General features: G+C 40.8%; 1 protein-coding gene across 8 annotated transcripts in view; it reads left to right on the forward strand.

Annotated features, from left to right (window-relative positions):
- The window catches only part of GPR141 (G protein-coupled receptor 141), a 34320-nt gene extending 15931 nt beyond the window's left edge, over positions 1 to 18389 (forward strand). For 2 of the 8 annotated variants that reach the window (XR_011139762.1, XR_011139764.1), the window contains 2 exons: positions 8817 to 16295; positions 16420 to 18389. Coding sequence is in view for 3 of the 8 variants with exons in the window: in XM_068935911.1 (XP_068792012.1) it covers positions 16126 to 16295; positions 16420 to 17398 (1149 nt within the window). In the remaining 5 variants the exon portion in view is untranslated. Of the gene's footprint in view, positions 1 to 5106; positions 5840 to 5916; positions 6061 to 8816; positions 16399 to 16419 lie in introns of those variants that run through there. The other 6 variants (XR_011139763.1, XR_011139761.1, XR_011139760.1 and 3 more) reach the window with 6 other exon arrangements.
- The last annotated feature ends 507 nt before the right edge of the window (positions 18390 to 18896 follow it).

The raw sequence follows: 18896 nt of genomic DNA on the forward strand, positions 1-18896 counted from the left end.
CTGAGGAACAGGAACAGGTTTGGTGTTGGTCAGCCCCTAGGGACATCTAACAGAAGCATTTCTTTCACAATCAAACACATATAGCTATTTGGGATTTTCCCCAGTTTATGAGAGGGTAGCTTAAAATCAGAACTGTTGTCAGGAGACAGAACCTTTTTTATCTGATCAGCTCCCTGATATCTCTAATGCAGGAATTTTGAAGGCAGTTTCAGAGGAACCTTTCCTCATGCCACGGTTGCTATTGGTTGCTTTAGACTCAGTCACAAAAGGGAAAATTGAAAAAGCAAGGCCTTGTTCTGCGGTCCCACCAGACTCAGTCAGAGGTGTCATTGGTGAAACTGGAACTAGACTGTATTAAAGATAATACAGTAGAGAGGATAATCAAGCTCAGGGCTCACTGTAATACTAATACGCAACTATGCGACAATGCCTTGGCTGATATAAACAGGTTTATATTAATTAATACCAGGTGAAGTGCTGGCTTTGAGCATTTACCAGGAACAAAGAAGGCTAGAAACCAAGTATTGGAGTAGATGTTTGACATTACAAGGTTTGATTCTTTCATGAATACAATGGAGAGCAGGGTCTAGCTCTTGCAATGTAAAAGAAAATGACATAATTAAGGAATAATTTGCTACTTCTAATGGTGTCGTCTGTCTGACAAAAATCTAAACAAACTCTATTTATTCAGGAATCTGTCCCTAACGGTTTGGGGAATACTTCAAAATTCACTCTCCACAATCCCAGGTTTAGAGACCCCTCTGTGGGTCTGTTCTCTTCTGTCAGATTTATATGGGCATCATCTCAATGTCTTCAGGATTGTTGCTCCAGGTTTACCCTCACGTAACTGAAAGAATCAGGTCCCCACAGTGAATTTAAGGTGTTCAGGTGGATCTTATTTTTTTCTTTCTGCCATCTGCATAATTAAAGGAAAAAAGTAGCTTTCCAAAAGGTCAAACCACTATGCCTGCACACATCCCACCGTCCTGGGTAGTCCACTTCTGATTTAGCACTCCAAATCCTTGAGCTCTATCCCAATAAATGAGGTAAATCAGAACACCTGGGTTGCCATGGTTATTGCGTGTACATCTCCAAGTTCGGAACAGATGGAAAAATCACTGACAGCACTTATTATGCCTGAGCACAAAGGGCACGGTTCTCATTTCTCGAGAACCTTTTATATAGAGCAGAGTGAAAGAGCCTGGATGCTACTCACATCTCAGGACAAGCAGTCCTTGTAATGTGGGCCAGATTCTCAATTACTATTAAAGAGTCTTGGCCTGTGAAATTGTTATGATATTAATTTAAGCAACGTGAAAGTTTGATCCAAGTGAGATAATGTGACTACGCAAATAGTCACAATACTTCTTCTACTTCTGCTACAATACTTCTTTTAGGGGTGTTACTAAGACCCTCTAGCAATTACTAGAAACTTACAAAATATGGACGTTTCTAGCACCCCGAGTTTAAATTCAGCTGATGTGTGATGTCCTAAAATAATCACATTCTGTCACCAGCTTAGTACTTTACTGGTGAAACTCTAAACGTACCAGCCTATAATCTGTTCTTTGAATCACAGTGAGAGAAACGCTCTGCAGAGATTATACTGCTATAGCTACATCTTGGGTAAAATTGCATCAATTTAGGAAGGAAAATGAAATTGCAATCATGTGTATTAAGCTTTCTCTACCTATTTAGAGCTTGACACTAACTACAGCTTAGAGTTGAAGAAAGATAATAATGATATCTGTCCCGGAGCAAACTCTAGTATTTCAATATTTGTTTTCATCCTGAGTCAGTACAGGAATTCAAAATTTGTGCCAGAATGAAAACATAAGGAAAAAAGTCAACCTGGAAAAACCCATTTGTGATGACCGCTTGGGAAAACATCCCTGCTATGTATCAACAGTATTATGCAATTTCAATAAAACATTCAGCTGCTTTAGCCTACCTGCAGATCTTTAAAATATGGCTTTATTCCCACTATTAATCAGGATATATTTATTCTAGAACAACACCTACAAGCAGCCAAGACAATCTGACTAACTTGAGAAGGTACAGAACTTGAACTGAGGATATCTTAGCTTTATCTCTAGCTTTGCCACAAAGGTTTCAGCTTTTCAGCTGCAACATGAGAAGAATGATACATATACCTTTTAACAGAGCTTTATGATTAACTGAAGAAAGATGCTAGGTAAGAGCTAAGCATGATTATTATTATTAAATAATATGTGAACATTTCTTTAGCTGTTAACCACTGTTAAAATTGCAAAATGAAAAAAGATGATTTCCATCATATACCACTGTTGTGAAGTACCACAGAACAGTATATCCCTTGTGTTTTTAATCAACTGTGAAGCAACAGGATGTAGTCAGTTAAGATGTCTTGTGTAAGATTATATCTGAATGTTAAATGTTGATACTCTTGCTTTCCAAATTATTATACTCAAATATAATGATGTATTCCGAGAGAAACCAATAAAGACTGCAGGAGGGCAGAACTGACCTTGCACAGACTCATAAAAGAGACTCGGTCCCGGAGTCTGACACCTTTTACCACACATGCCACACAATAACCATTGCTCTTGACAAGCCTGCAGTACTGACATGGCTAACAGTTTTTTATAAAATCTCCTAGTTTCTCTTTGCTAGGAGTGTACAGGTGTAGCAATTGCACTGTGTCCCAAGAGATCCAGACATGGAGCTAACACTTGGTAGAGAGCTGTATGCTTGGCTTTATGGTGAGCTTCACTTCATTCCTTGCACATCGTTGTCCGTACGACAGTCATACCCCAAGGCAAGCATTCAGTCAGTCGCAACATACCTCCTACCTTGCTCCAGGGCTCCTGCCCGGCTTTCTCAAAACACAAATGATCCCCTCCACACTGGGGAATAACCTGGCTCTGCCCTCACCTAGTCTCAGGTTGGCAAGCCACCTGCACCTCCTTAGACTACCGCACCCATTGGCGCGGAGACTGCTGGCTTGAACTCCGTGAGCTGGAGGTAATGCTGACCTTGGCAGCTCCTTGCCCCCCACTGCCCTCTCGACAGACAGCTTCTTCCATGGTTTTTACGATGATACCTCCCTCTAACCCCCCTTCCAAATGAGTGTCTGTGTCATCTACACATAGATGTGTAGCAGTGTTCACTTTAGGCAATTGAAGACTATGACGCTACAGAAACCGGAGGCTTTGAAGGCTTCCTATGGCTAACATATAGCTGTAAATTAGGGGATCTTGTGTGAAATGCATCGGAGAGGTGTTCTGATAGAGATGACTGGGAGGGGAAAGCAACAGGCAAGTCAAGCCAGCGTTTCTTCCTCCTGTGAACTCTTCACTGGGAACGTACCAGGAAAGCTTCCCAAGGCTGTGTGCTCACAAGCATATCCCTGCCCTCACATAGCCAAGGATCACAGCTGTTGCTTTGTCGTAGGTTCAGAGAAGAAAATAAGGCAGTGATACTTTAAAACGGCAGATATTTTGCTTTTTGTTCTTAGGTCCTACCTAAAATGAAGAGCCAAGTAAACGACACTTGAAGTGTGGAGATTAACGTGCAAGTATATACAGAATAAACAAAAGGCTTGGTCTGCAATGCTTTTGACATGATACTTGCAACTTTAAAAATATATCCAATTATCTAGTCATTTTATTTTGAACATATTTTAAATCTTTTCTGCGCAACTGCTTTCATCATTGTTACTTATTTGTACTTTCCTACTACACGAAAACCTTGTTTTATCCTTTTCTATGTTGTTATCCTGCAGTTCAATACCGCCTCCTAAAAGTGGGAGGTGATTTTTTGTTTTTATTTTCATCCATGTTTGTGCAAGTCTTGGGTTCACTATCACCCTTTCTCTGTAAAAGTCAGAATGGTAGGTTAGTTCTTTTTAATAACATATAGCTAGAAGGATAAATGACTGTTTTAAGAAAGGTTCTGTGACTTCCATTCCTGTGTAAAAACAGTAAAAATCTCAAACAAAACAGGACTACATCTATGTGTTTTCTACTCCATTCATTTTTGTAACATTTACTTCAATAGACTGGATTGAAACTAGAAATTATAAGGAAAATGATGATACAGTCTACTAGAGATCATCAGTAAATGAGCTGCTGAATGAGCCAGAGGAATCACTAAAAGTAGTTTGAAAAAAATCAGCATGTAAGTCCAAAGTATCAAATATACCTTTGATAGTTCATGTGTTTAATATGTAATGTTTTCCTTTAAGCAGACATTTATACTTCAAGCTTTAGAAATTAAAAGAAGAATGCTGCAGCTATTCTAGTGGCATAGCCTGCATTAGCATAACATAGCATAGAATTAGAGCACATCACTGAAAAGCATTTACAATGCTCTCAAGAAAATGCAGTTTTGTGACTAAGATATTTGTCACTAACTGAGAAGTCTGTGAAACAAATGCACATTTTAAACAGGTTACTATTAAGTAATGTTTGTATTTTTGACTGTTACAAGCCTAGTCTGGTTTGATGCACACATGTCAGTTTTGGCAAATACCCCTTTTTTCCATTTTATTAAGTATGTCAAAAATAGAAATCTTTCATTTGAAGTGAACTTTTTTCCCCTCTAAATTCAAATGAAACTTCTCAGTTGGGTGCGTGTAGACGACAAATGCTTCTTCTTTAGAACCAGCTGTTGGAACACATGAAAATCAGTGTGAAGCCTACCAGTCCTTCAGCAGATATATGCTGGAGGGTAAATTTTGCCAACACTTGTATTATATAGAGAGCAGAGCTCACTGTTTGGCAGAGATTGTAAGAGTGTCATCATTCTTGACAATTTAAAACAAATTTTTTTTTGATAAGTTGATACAACATTTATGAAACAGAATAATGACTGATGAACTATTTACTGGTTGTGAAAATATTAAGTAATGAAGAGGACGTCATTAGACGTCAGAATTCAGTGACAGACTGATCTGGATTGCTTAGTCACGTGCAAATTAACCACATACATACATTTTACTACTGCCAAATGTCAAGTTGTTCATCTAAGAACGAAAGAATATGAGCACAATTTTGATGGTGTGGAGGCAGTTCAGTGGGGAGCCACAGGTATGACTGGAACAAAGAGAAGAGAAGGTAGGTTGCCTAAGTGTCTATAGAGAGAACACAATTTTGACAAAGGGTTTTTCAATCTGGAGGCAAAAACATAGGCAGATACTGTGCCTGGAAGTTGAATCTGTACAAGTTCAATCTAGAAATATGTCTCATCCTTCTTTTTTTTTTAACAGAGAGATAATTAATAATCTAAAGAAGAAACATGTTACTGAAGGTAGATTTCCTTTTACTGGGAAAATTTTGACAGAGAAAGAATCATATTTCTAAATGACATGTTCTGGCCTAGACACAGAGCAATCCCAGGAAGTCCTGTGGACTATGCTACATAGAAAGCAACACAGAATGAACATAATGGCCTTACATGCACTAATAACTGATAAATCTTGAATATACAAGAGTCTTTTTACTGATATTTCTGAAAAAACTAGCATCTGGCTCCTTGGCAATCTATTTCCTTTGTCAAACTAAAATGTAGATATTTTGGCAATTTCCCCAAGCCCCTGGCATCAGCAGATATCTCTTCAACTGCTATGGCATTCAAATGAAGTGGTTGCCCATTATTGCCTCATGGCCTTTCAAAGCACACGTTCTGCAGAAGTTTGGCCAACTGATGAGAGACTTAACACAGAGGAAGACAAGAACTTGCTCCAGAGCTTGAGCAATATCACTGAACTGGCTGTAGCTGGAGGGGGATGTGGTAGAAAGGCACCGACACAAGAACACCTCCTTGGGAAGCAGCTCTCTACTTTTGTACAGGCAGTGGAGTAAGTTCTGTCCTTGATCCTTCCTTTCTTATAGATGTCAAAAGCGAGTATTAGTGTGCATGATGGAAGAAGTCTGGATGGGATAAATCTGCAAAATGCAATCCTGAAGGAGCTCCTCAGTGCTTCGGACGTTTTTTGCATGGGAAAGAGGGAAGAAAGGATGAGATTGAACTGAAATTCTGTGGTCTAGGTACAGTCACTCTGCAGCCTGCAAGGTAATGGTAAGAAATTTTAAAAGCTACTTTTAAACAAGTTGGCTTCAACACCGAAGCAGCGCTGTTACAGCTGGCTAGAGCTTACACCAGCTAACATTGGCAAGGGACTAAGCAGCATGGGAGAAGACCATTTCTGAGACAGCTTAATACCACGTTCAGTAGTCTCTTCTGTGAGATATTTTCCTGCTCTTGGAGACTTCTACAGCTCACGTTTCCAGTTAGGTTCGGTATATAGCCTATTGTCATATAATTAATTAGTCTCCTATAAAACCTGGATTCATTCTCATTCCACGTTCCTCCTGTTAAATTCTGATCAAAGGGATTGGTAACTGTTATTCAGGTCACTAGGTTGTAGCTGCGTGATTGCCAGTACAATAGGAAGTATCATCTTACCAGAAAACAGTGTTTCCTCTGTGAAACATACCCTGTGTCATGCTATACTACGTATTCATCACACAACGATGTTTCAGTTGGATGCCTGTAGTAGTGGGGAGCTGATAAGCTTATTTCATATATCATAGCTACCAGTAACTTTTTTTTTTTTGAAGATTAATGAAAATGAGATTTGCCGTAGAATCTTACCATAAAAGGATTTAGCCGTGACTGCAAAATCCTGCAAAAGCCTACATTTCAGTGTCTAGGTTGCTTATTTGCAGTCATAAAAAGGTCTCTAGCTGTCCCCCTAATAGGACTGTCTGAGCAAAATACCAGTTATCTGACTTCTGCTTATCTTTTCCTTCCTGCCTTCAGTTCAGGTTTCACTGTTGGACTCTGAACAGTGACCACAACGGGTCCTCCCCCTCCACACACAGCATTGCGGCCAGGGCTGCTACCACCAACCCACATTTGCAACTTATTGCCTTTAGGGCTGTGGCACTTTTTAAACTTTAAATATGCCTTTTAAATTAAAACAGTGTGATAATGCCACTTTTTAGAAACATCTTTTCAAATTAAAGCTGAACAACTTGAGAAACCGATGAACAGTTATTGCTAATCCCTTCTGGCTTACACGGTTATGAGGCTGAAATGCAACGTCCCAGAAATAACAGAACTGGAAGGAACTTCTATGGTTTCTGAGGCAATAGCTGAAATATGCCAACCAGCAGCCCCTTTGACAAAAAGAGCTTTAATTGTAGCCTATTTTACATCTTGTAATGTAACTCAAAACATAGTTTTAAACAGACAAGGTCCGATGTGCCAACCACTAACACATGCAATTTAAGGCATGGCAGTTATATTTATATTGGCTGTAATGAAATATCTGTAGTCTAAGATACGTTGTGATAACCAGAAAATAATTAACTTTTAAATGTATAAAGAAATCCTGGTTATTGTAGGAGAAATTGCTTAGAAATATTACTAAGAAACAACAACAAAAAAAAGTCTGAGGCGTATCACAGATATTAATGCCCCACTGTGAGCAAAACCGGTTTAGAAAACTATTACAGATATTTCGCCTTTTCCATATAGGAGGTAAATGCTAAAACGCCCTTTTCCTTCCCCACTTCAGTCAATATGTGCTACCTAAGAATGGAAAAAAAACCCTAAAATATCAAAGAGATGCAGAAACCATTTTGTAAGGTTAACATCACTACAGTATTAAAAAATTCCAAAAACTCACCAGGAAAAAACTCTTGTGTTGTAGGATTCACAGATGAAATGGAAGACATACCAAAACCAATTTTAAATTAGACAGTTCAGATAGCAGTGGGAATATAACTGGGGCAGCATGGAGCTCAGTACTGTTTAATTTCCCCCGCCCTCTTTCTGTGATTGCAGTATGGACATCTTTTTGACTTTTTACACAGATGTAAGCATGCTTCAGGACAATACCCTACTAAAAAACTACGAGAAATCAAATTTAGAATTATCAGAATTATTTGTAATCTCTCTTTGAGACAGCAAAGAAGCATTACTTCTACTAAAAATGTATAGCATACTTATTAAGCTTTCTGTCAACTTTCAGCTAGCCTCAGTCAGCTTGGGCCAGGCAGGCTTATTTGTACTAACCCAGGATGTTCTTTCCTAACATTTTCTAACATCCCATTTTGCAACACTCTGTTACACATAATAGATGTGAAATGGCCCCAAGTACCAGGACAGCACTGCCCCCACTATCAAATGTGGCAGGACCTGAGCAGGATCACCATGGAGCCTGAGTATCCATGGTGTTTAATCCATTAATCAGATAAACTGTCCATGGAAAAGGAGTTGATGTAATGTGTGCAAAACTCAGCGCTCAGGAACAAGCCAAATTTGTAGCTTTGACAGAGCAATACATGGTTATCATCTGGCTCTGGGAAGAGAGTATTTTTGTTGCAAAAACCAACTGATGAGTGAGTAGCAGATTTATAACAATATCTTGGATATAGAATATATATAAAAATAACAGAAACATGCGGATACTCAGACGAGAGGAGAACTAATAACATAGAGAGCTCAAAAGCACAGCAATCAAGTCATTTGTCCAAGGATCTCTTCTTCCCACCTAATATTAATTCATGCATGTTTTTAAGGGTATGGCTAATAACAGCTTAAGGTCTAGATCAGCTTCTCCTCCCAACCTCCTCAACCATTTTTCTCCAGGCTGCAGAATGTTTGGATAAAACTACCCATTATAGCTCCTTCTGGGGGTGAGGTCATCTAAATACTTCCAGAATTACCTCTTGAGTGAGAGCTAGGTGGAAAGCTATGCTGGCTTTTCAGGTGGGCCCTCCTCACTCTTGCCTCACCTTAGTCTTTATGTATTCTTTCATTTTCAGAATATATACAAGGAAGATTTCAGGAACATGATTGAAGAGAATACAATCAGTAACGGATCCTTTTCTGCTTTCACTCACACCAGCACCGTGAGTGCCATATTGATTACAGTCTACTCAGTTGCATTTGCTGGAGGTGGGATCGGATCCATCACAATGTCGTTTGTGCTGGTCGAGATGAATACTCTGTCCGTGACCACTACAGCAATTATTAACCTGGTTGTGGTGCATGGTCTTCTTCTCCTGACTGTGCCCTTCCGGCTGCACTACTATGTCAACAAAGAGTGGGTCTTTAAGATGCCATTTTGCAAAGTGGTGAGTGCAATGGTGCACATCCACATGTACCTGACTTTCCTGTTCTATGTGATCACACTGGTGATTCGGTGGCTCATATTCTTTCAATGGAAGGACAAGGTGGAGTTTTACAGGAAGCTGCATGCCATTGCAGCAAGCGCTACAGTGTGGGTCGTGGTCATCGTCTTTTTGGTGCCGGTCTTCTACGTTGAATACGGACGCTCAGGGACGTACGATAATAAAACATGCTTTAAGTTCCACAAAGAGCTACAGCAGGAGAGTGTTAAAGGCCTGAACTACACTGCAATTGTGGCTGTAGCCTGTATAACTTGTGTCCTCTTGGGTTTGCAGATTTTCATCCTGGTAAAAGTGGCAAGAAAATTCTCCTTCTCCCTCTGGTCACACCAAGAGTTCTGGGCCCAGGTGAAAAACTTGATTTTCATATGCGTTATCATAATTTGCTTCCTTCCCTTTCACCTCTTTAGGGCCTACTATATACAGCACGTGAATGATTATAGCCAGCTAGAAAGCTACAATGAAGTGTTTTTGAGTCTGACAGCTCTCAGCTGTCTAGATTTGTTGTCCTTTGTGCTGAGTGGAAGCCGTTTCTTTAAGCAAAGGGTGTATGTACTCCGAAGCAGGTTGACTTGCTGTTAGCTTCACCCACGTGTAGCATGCACCAACCTGGCAGAACATGGTGCAGGACAGAGAGCGCAAACCCAGTCCTAAACAAATCAGTGTGCGTGCTGGAAATGGCGTGATATACTAGCAGAGCCCTCTGCCTGCGTATTCACCAAAATAGTGGGACTAACTGCCTCCAGTATCTCAACTGGTAAACTGGTAGGGTAGTTCTTGGATTTTCTCAGAGCACTAACTCACGAGTTGTGGACAGACTTGGAGGAAATACAGCTTTCCTTAAGAGGGAGGAGAAGGTAAGGGCTCTTCTAATTTACTCTTTTCAAATCATAATTCATGAAGTCAAAGGCACTAGAAGGAAACTCAGGAGAATTTGCAAGTCAAAGAGTATGTAGAAGGTATGTTTTTTGAAATGCAAATTTCTACATAATTCTCCATATTTGTTTCTTATTCATAACAAGCTCTCATAAAATATTGGTGAAGCCGTTGTTCCTCCTGAAAAGATCTGTTCCTCTGCTGGAATGTCAAGCGTAACTATCTAGATTAAGCGAACAATTCAATCAACTCTTTAAAAGTAAAGAAGCAATATATATTTATTCATTGGAAGAGTTCTTGAAATCACCTTTTGAAGGTGATATCATTACAGGAAAAAAGAGTTTTGGCTCTCTTTCCCACATTGTGAAAATGTCTCTTACAGTGAAAATGACATGTCACTGCTGCAATGAACATTGTAAGTTCAAACCAAAAGCTTTTGTTTTTATTTATAGAATTCTTTAATTACAAAAAATTAATTTAGCTAATTGTATTTAGATCATTCAGACAGAAGTTGTCTTCTCTTCCAAAATCAAGTATTTTAGGTCTCCAAGGTAACCATGATGCTTTTTTTCCCATGCTGTTTTTGTGCAGTTCTTAAGTTTCTAACTGATTACTCACAATATCATTAGCTTAAAATCAGTTCTAGAAAAGTTGGTACCCTGTACTAGTAGAAGAAGCTAAAATGTTACTGCTTGAATTGGAGGGATGGGAAAAGCTAATGAGCCTGGTGTAGCTAAAAAGCCTGTTAGTTAGGTGTTGTGAGTAGGGAATTTTCTGAAGGTAAGTGAAGTGAATTCCACTTGAAATATGGAAAAACTCAGCAAAACTGTTCTGTGAAGGACATTCAAGCATCATGGATTTACTGTTTTATGCCTCTCCCAAAAGAGAATATAAGAGGTCTCTGACTGCTATTACCCAAGACAGTGATGGCTAATTTATCTTTCTTCTTGCCATCTGCATCAAGATCACATTTTTCATCTAGAGGCAGTTGAATAATATTTTAATGTTTTGACAAATTAGAGGTTTTCAGTTGATTAATTCTCAGTCAAAGTCTCTCCTTGTGATGCTGTTAAACTCCATCTTTTCTTATTCCTGAATCTTTCCATTTCTTTCAACTTCACCTTCAGCATCTCTTGCTCCGACTACTATCAAATAACAACTGGCTAATCCTGCTGTACCCGTACAATCTTGCTGCTGTGCTTATGGCTTTCATTCTCACCACAGGGTGATGTCCAGGACGGTTACATTATAGGATCCCACCTCTTCTATATTCTTGCTACCCTGTCTTTCTTCCTGCCAAGAGCATCCTCCCCCTGCATTATCTTTCAGTAGGTCTGATTATAAGAGAATATTTGCAGCTCAGAGTCTTGGTAACCCTATATAACACCTGAAGTTTGATATCACAGAAGTTCATAAACCAAGGGAAATGAGGGGGTGCTCACACTATCCACCCCTGGCAAATAGCCCACATAGCAACAGCTGTTGAGATACAAACATGGGTGTTTGCAGCGTGTGTGACTGGGACATCCAAAACTGTCTGAGAAGGTTTTTATCCAAAATGCATCATGTTAAAGAAGAAGGTGACCATCAGCCAGATTAAACAGTAATCAGGGAATTATGTAGACTTTTAAAACAAAGAAGGAGTCAGCCTGACTGTATAGTTCACTGATTGCCAGTTAATTATGTGCCATTAATGAAGCAATAAACTGCTCTGATCCCAATTTGGTTTAAACTACACGAGCTAAGTAGATGACAAAAGATGGAAAATGACACAATATTTCTGTTTCTTCCTATAGCAATGTCTTTGGCTGACAAAAATGCTTTGCTTGTGTTCTGTAGGTATTACATACCTTTGAAACACTATATTATAATCCTTTTTTTGTAATAAAGGTGTTAACAACCCAAATGATGGTGCGCTGAAGAAGTTAAGCAAGTCCTTCCTGAAAATATACATTTACATGACGAATGTTTCATATTTAACTAGGTAAAATTTTGAAAAATAAAGTATATAATTGCAAACAGTACAGCTTGACCATATAGCTTAACTAAACTTGTTCATGTATTTGGTAAAAAACACAAGTAGTTTAATTCTTGTAGAAAGCTTATATTGACAATATCCTACCCAGCAGCGTTAAAAAAAACATTAGCCTGTATTTTCTCCAAATAAAAATTTACTCCTGATGCTAATGAGCAGAAGTTGGGGGGGTCTTAATTCCATGCTTTAAGTTGGTTTCGCTAGCTGGCACCAAGTCATGATTTTTATGGAACCGTCTAAACAAAATCTACATCTGCTGCTCGTCTTGCTTTGGGACTACTCACATCCAGCAGAGAAAGCCTTGCTCCTCACAACGTGACATGAGCCTCAGCTCACATCGGCAGAAATTGCAGTGCCAGGTGGTGACAGAGGCAGTACTTCCAGCAAGGGTGCTGACTGGGCTTGCGGGGACCACTGGGTGCTGCTCTCTCCAACCTCCACCGGTTTCACCCCTCACGAGCTTCATGAGGGAAGCTGGGGCTGGGGAATTAGCAGGCAGTAAAGTGATCAAGAGGCTGTGAACCATTTGAGAGAAAAACACAAGAGTCAGAGAGCTGAAGACAAGAAAGAGAAACAGATTTCAAGCCTGTCAGAGAGTTGCTGGTTTGCTGGAGACGAGCTCCGCTTTTAACTACATCAGAAGCTGTCTCATGCTGTGCTCTCTGTCACACCGTACTCACTTTTCTCTGCCCAAAGTGTGTTCGCTTCCCGCCTCCAGGACAGCCTGGCTGTTTTCTCTGTCAGGTCCAACTAACTTCCTGGGCTCTCCTCTCCCGCAGGCACAGGGCTCAGACACCTCAGTAGCACTCCTAGCCCTGCTTCTTGCCCTTTCCCCCCACCTCCCAGTCACTCTTCCAGCTGTGCTAGCCAGCTCAGCTCTCTTTCTTCTGGTGACCAGAAAGGCTGAGGAGGGAATGGAGATGCTGCCAAGCAGGCCCGGAGAAGGAGAGGAGTCTGAAAAGCTCCTGATGCTGGAAGCGCAGACAAGGCCAAAGCAGCATCTGAAATGTAGCCGAGCAATGATGGCAGAGGCAGTGGTCTGCCATCTCTGACAGTGGCAGAGACATGCTGGAGTTGATGGAGAGAGGACCTGGGAATGCCAGTCACCACCATGTGCTTGGTCAGAGGCACCACAGGCTTAAAGTAAACCCTATTGTTGCTGACATTCGATCACAGAGGAGAGTTCTCGATTAAAAACAGCCACATGAGAAACAAAAAGCTATTTAACAGCCAGACAAAGAGGGGATAAGCCCTGGAGAATGTAATAGGAGAAGAGGATATGAGGGTAGAACATAAGCAAGCATCTGCTGCACAGAGGCAAGATTACACAGACTATGGCCTCTGTCTCATCTTGCAGTTTACGGAACCCTTAAAAGTTGCTAAATATCTGCAGTCTGGTAGGAGCAAACCTGTCCTTCCTCACTCCTTATTCCCACTTCCACATCACCCTTCCCATGCAGCTGGGATTCTTCTGCTGAATTCACTTCCAGCAGGATCAGTTCCCTCCTCTGATTCACCAGAGCGCCATGCAAAATTGAGACAATACAAGCATAAGGACAGCAAGATTGCTTTTAGCAAAAGTATGGGTTTGGGGCATTTTTCAGGCAGTAGTCCTAGTTGTCTCACTCCCCTTAAGCTACAAATCTTTTCTTGTAGGCACAGGTCTGAATCACTGATATTTCTATTTCCTCATGTTCCCTCAGACCAGGGCATATTAGACTAGAGCTGCTGCAAGCGGAAGGAGGGACCTCCACAGCTGCAAGCTAAGAAAGGAGTTTCAGGCACTCCAAGCTCTCTCCAGTGCGGGAGGGAGATGGGCATGGGAACCTCCAAACGAAGCAGATACATACAACAATTTCTGAAAATAAACCTCAGAAGAATTGCAGGACTTGGCATTTCTGACCCACAAAGTCACTCATTTCTGCTGTTCTTGAGGAAACAGGACTTTGTGTGCACTTTATCTGTAAGTAAACTGTATGGCTAGGACTTGACTGGTGACAGCAAGAGCTGGTTTCAAAAGTCAATGGGTCATAAATAAAACACCAGCTTGAGCTCCCAGCCAGAAGCTTCAGGAAATCAAACTGAACTTTCTGGTACTCAGTGAGGTAATTTTCCCCACCTGCGAACACAACTTAGTTGCTTAATAAATAATATATATTTTTTAAAAAAGTGAAAATACCAATGAAGATAATACGTAATATCCAATTCCTAAAGCATTAACCATAAGTATTTCCTAGTCCTCTTTCCTCTGGTAAGGCAGCAGATAGGCCAGCAGGCTGCTTTCTCTCTCTTTCGCTAACACTTAATGCACCATTTGCGAGGATGTGGCAGGTTTTGCTCTTTGCTACAGGCTCAGTCACCAGCTTTTATAGCTGCACCCTCAATTAGTTGTGTGTCACCCCGGGGTGATCTGGGCTCCCCTGACTCTTACGGCTTTCCGAAAGAAACTGTGCCAGGCCCAGGCATGTAGCTGAAAATGGTAACACACACTAATTGGGGGCACAGCTATTAATTCCCCAGGCAAACCCATCCATAGTGGGGTTACGGTCAGGAAGGACCACATGCCCCATGACCATCAAAAAGAGGCAAGATAGACGTTAGCAATGGCAATGGATGGAACCTCTTCATTTCTGGGCTGTGCTCATGCCAAGAGTGCTCTGCCTCCGCAGTTACTTTAGTACAGAAATTTAATAGCACCTCCGAATCCTTCATCAGAACGTCAGAAGCGAGATCCTGACTTCTGCCTTTGCAGGGGATGCACGGCAAGGGAACGGTACTCATGAAGAGGGCCTATAGCCTCTAATCTGTTATAGAGGCCTATAACACGGAGAAGCACAAGATCCTGCCTATCGCTGAAGTAGCAGGCATGTATTAATCACGGTCTCTAACAGACACAGCAGCATATGAGTAAGAAATATAGGTAGTCTTTGGTCTGCTCAACACTTTTCCTCATCAGAGGTGAAACCCCACAAATCCACTAGTCAGGTGCTACAAAAGCACAGGAGAAAACAAGAAAGGGCAGCACAGATTGTATTTGCATTCAGAGAAAACCCTTGGTGAACAACCTGGTATCACATCCTTGGATAGTGGGAGAGCTCACTCATCCGGGGGCAGAGTGCAGGGAAGGAGGCATGGGGTGAACTTTAAATACATGGAGACAGACCCCAGCCTGTCTTTTCTTCTTCTGGTGCAGTTCCCATCTTTTACTATATAAGGAGCAGTTGAATCACTATCTGGTGATGATGGGAAATATGTCTATACACTGGAAACTGCTATCACAAAGTTTTTCGTAATGAAAAAGAGTTTGTAAGTTAAACCCAGCTTGCAAGAATGAAACTGTCTATGCAGCAAAATGGCCTTCAGAAGGTTAAAACTGAATGGCGTGCAATCTGTATGCACTATGATGACACTGTGAAAGTAGTGCAGTTCTTTCATGAAATGGCTATTTCAGAAAATGACTGAAGATTTCAGGCATTTCACAAAATAATGGCTATTTTATTACACCATTGGACAGCATACTTTATTCGGTTATCACCTGAAATGCCTACTGGTTTCTAGCCTTTCAAGAAATGACTGTCACTATTGTTGTAGTGGGGACAGTCAGATAGTTTCAAGTATCAGCTCAGTGGAACAAAAAAATTAAACACAGATGAAAATTTTACAAAGTAGAATTGACCTCAGAAGAGTCTATATTATATAAATCAGAGTTTTTGCCATGATTTGTTGTGCGTTTACGAACAGGCTGGGAAATACCATGACGAAAAAATAGTTTTATATGTTGTCTTTTGCGCTAATAATTTCAAAAAACTAGAGATTAGGCATTTTGCATAATACCTGCCTACTATTTTCTGTCATTTTGCAAAATAACTGGAAGTCATTTTGAGAAATGACTGAAGATTTTAGTCATTTTGCAAAATGACTGGTTTCATAATACGACTGTAGCATACGTCAGAATTTGGTGCAAGCGTAGCTGTACATAAAAGGACGCAGTTGGATGAGATTTCTCTACTTCCTAAGTAATCAGTCCCGAAGATGCCTCAGGATTTCGAAGTTAAATTCAGAGAAGAACTTTACAAAAAATATAAGAAATGCTCCAAGCACATGATCCCACAGGAGGAGTATCATGCAACTATTGCTGAAATAAAGAAGGCAAGACAGAATCCCAAGTCAAAGTCAAGACATGAATACTATCTGCTTACAAAGTAAGTGTGGAAGACCCATTTTTTTTTTTTTAAAACTGTAGGCACACACATCATTACTTTTACCCCTTTAGAGTCACAGCATTTTTATTAATGACCTGTATGCTATTTATTTCCCTCATTTCAGATATGAAATTCTACAGTGTGGAGACACTGAAAAGCTGATTAAGAGAAGGCAGACGAAAGAGGAATCTCCTACATATTATGTGAGCATCGAGGATACATATGATATCATCAAAAAAGCACATATTGCTACTGGCCACGGCGGCCGCGACCGTGTCATAAAACACCTGTCATCCAGCTACGCAAACATCACCAGAGACGCCATTGAGCTCTTCAAATCCTTCTGTGCAGTGTGCCAGAAAAAGAAAAAGCATCACATGGTTAACCAGTTTGCTGGCCCGTCCGCTCTGAACAAGGAGCACTTAGCATGGGGGCAAATTGATTTTATCAGTATGCAGTCCATGTCTGTAGGCAGCTTGAAGTGGATAATGGTGTACCAGGACTACTTCACCAAATTTTGTGTTCTCCGTCCACTTACATCAAAAAAAGCAGCTGAGGTGGCTCTACAGCTTCTTGACATATTTCTCACTTTTGGTGCCCCTGTTGCATTGCAAGGTCATGATGGAACTGAGTTCATTACCGAAGTAATACAAGAACTAAAATATTTATGGCCGCAGCTTAGCTTAGAGGCTGGAAAACCAAGACACTCTCAAAGCCAACAAACGGTAGAGCATCCAAACAGCAATATTAAGGATATGCTCATGGAATGGATGGTGGACAATAATTCATGGGACTGGACTATGGGAATTCGCTTTGTGCAGTTCACTAAGAATTCAGCTTACCACTCTGGAATAAAATGCACACCATATGCAGCTCTATTTGGAACAGATCCCAGGTGTGGACTTACCTCGACCTCTCTTCCATCAGGCATTACCAACTGCCTAAAGACCAAGGAAGACTTGGCCTCTGTGCTGACTGCCCCTGCTGTATCACCTGTCTCTGTGGCTGCCACAGCTCCAGATGACCACACTGGCACCGCTATTGGAACTGAGGCTACAACAGAGCCTGCATCTGAGTCTCTGACAGCTGAAATTCGTCTGTAACCACAGAAATCTCCACCCACGCAGACCTTACAGACATTTAGCCTTTTGCCGCCAGAGTCCCTGGCCAGAGGATCACGACTAGCTACCCCAGCCTCAGAAGCTGACCTCTCTTCTCACCAGCAAAACTCCTGCAAGCAGGGTGAAGGAGCACGTGCAGACCAGGCTGGCCAGCTGGAACAAGGGAGGTTGGCATACAAGAAGGTAAAGTGTGGCCGAGCCAACCTTCAGGTTAGGTAAGAATGCAGTGACGTGACTGTTCCCCTGGCTCACCAAAGGACTGGCAAACAAGCTGATTCAAATGCTACAAAGCATAATGGATGCAACAACAGCCTGTATCATGATCGCAGTCTTAGCTGTGAAAATTGCCCGTTCAGTAGCGAAAGGTTTAAAGACAAACCTAAAGGAAAAAATACTGCTTTTCGTCTCTTACTCAAGCTTACATTTCAAGCTGATATTGCTTTTGAGGAATTTACATCTGCAAATTAATGTATCAAGATATTTTTCCAAAATTAAGTTAAAAAGTGATATAATAGTTCACTTATTTAGCAATCTGTAGATCTGGAGGAGAGGAAGAGGTGAGGGAAGGAAGCCATTGTTTTCTTTGGTGGGAACTGGAACAACCTCAGCCTACGGACACAAAGTCCTACTTCCTCCCAACAGTGATTACTGTTACAAGATAATATCTAATCATGCTATTGCTTATGTCACCTCGCCATAATGAAGGTACTAGGAACTGATAGTTTGTTTTTGTACTGCTTTCATTATACATGTCTTTTACTGCATGAATTTAATTTCATTAGGGAGCAGAGTAAATTAGTGTAGCTCTTTCTCATTACTAATGTAACCCATATAGATACACAGTCCCTTTACCTCTGCTGTATTTCCTCTGTATGTGATATTGTAATAAACAAAGTGGCAATATACTGTAGCACTGCTCTGATATTCAAGAATTTGCTCTGTTTGGGACTGCTGAGTGGCTATTGCACCCTTTCAGGCATTTTACTTTGTCTCGACAATAATTGACCTGGAAACTCAGTTTCAAAAAAATAAAGAGAAATAATGATACAAGTGAGCAGAGTTCTCATTCTGTCTACCACTATCAGCAAACTGCAAAGTCAAACTGATAACGTCTTTCATTGAGAGGTATTAATGTTCAGTCAATTAAGCAATTTGAAAGGCTGAACCCTTTTTGGTGCTTTAGGAGAGCTGGAGTTCTTTGTAATGTAACAGTGGGGTGCAGAGGACAAACCAGGTTGGAAAATAACATGAGCAAACTTTTAACCCTAATGAATGTGAAGTACACGAAGCAGCAAAATTACAAGAACCGATGAAAAACCTGACAAGTGAAATTAGGCACTAAGCAGTTAGTCCACAGACAAATAAGTAAAGCCAAGCTGTGTGACAAAAATGAATCTGTAAGAATAACGTTAGTTGTTCCTTGGCTAAATTCCCCAGACTGGGTAAGATAATAGGTCACTTGTGGGCACGTTTAACTATA

The sequence above is a fragment of the Struthio camelus genome, chromosome 2 (genome assembly GCF_040807025.1).
Source record: "Struthio camelus isolate bStrCam1 chromosome 2, bStrCam1.hap1, whole genome shotgun sequence".
In the NCBI taxonomy this organism is placed as follows: domain Eukaryota; kingdom Metazoa; phylum Chordata; class Aves; order Struthioniformes; family Struthionidae; genus Struthio; species Struthio camelus.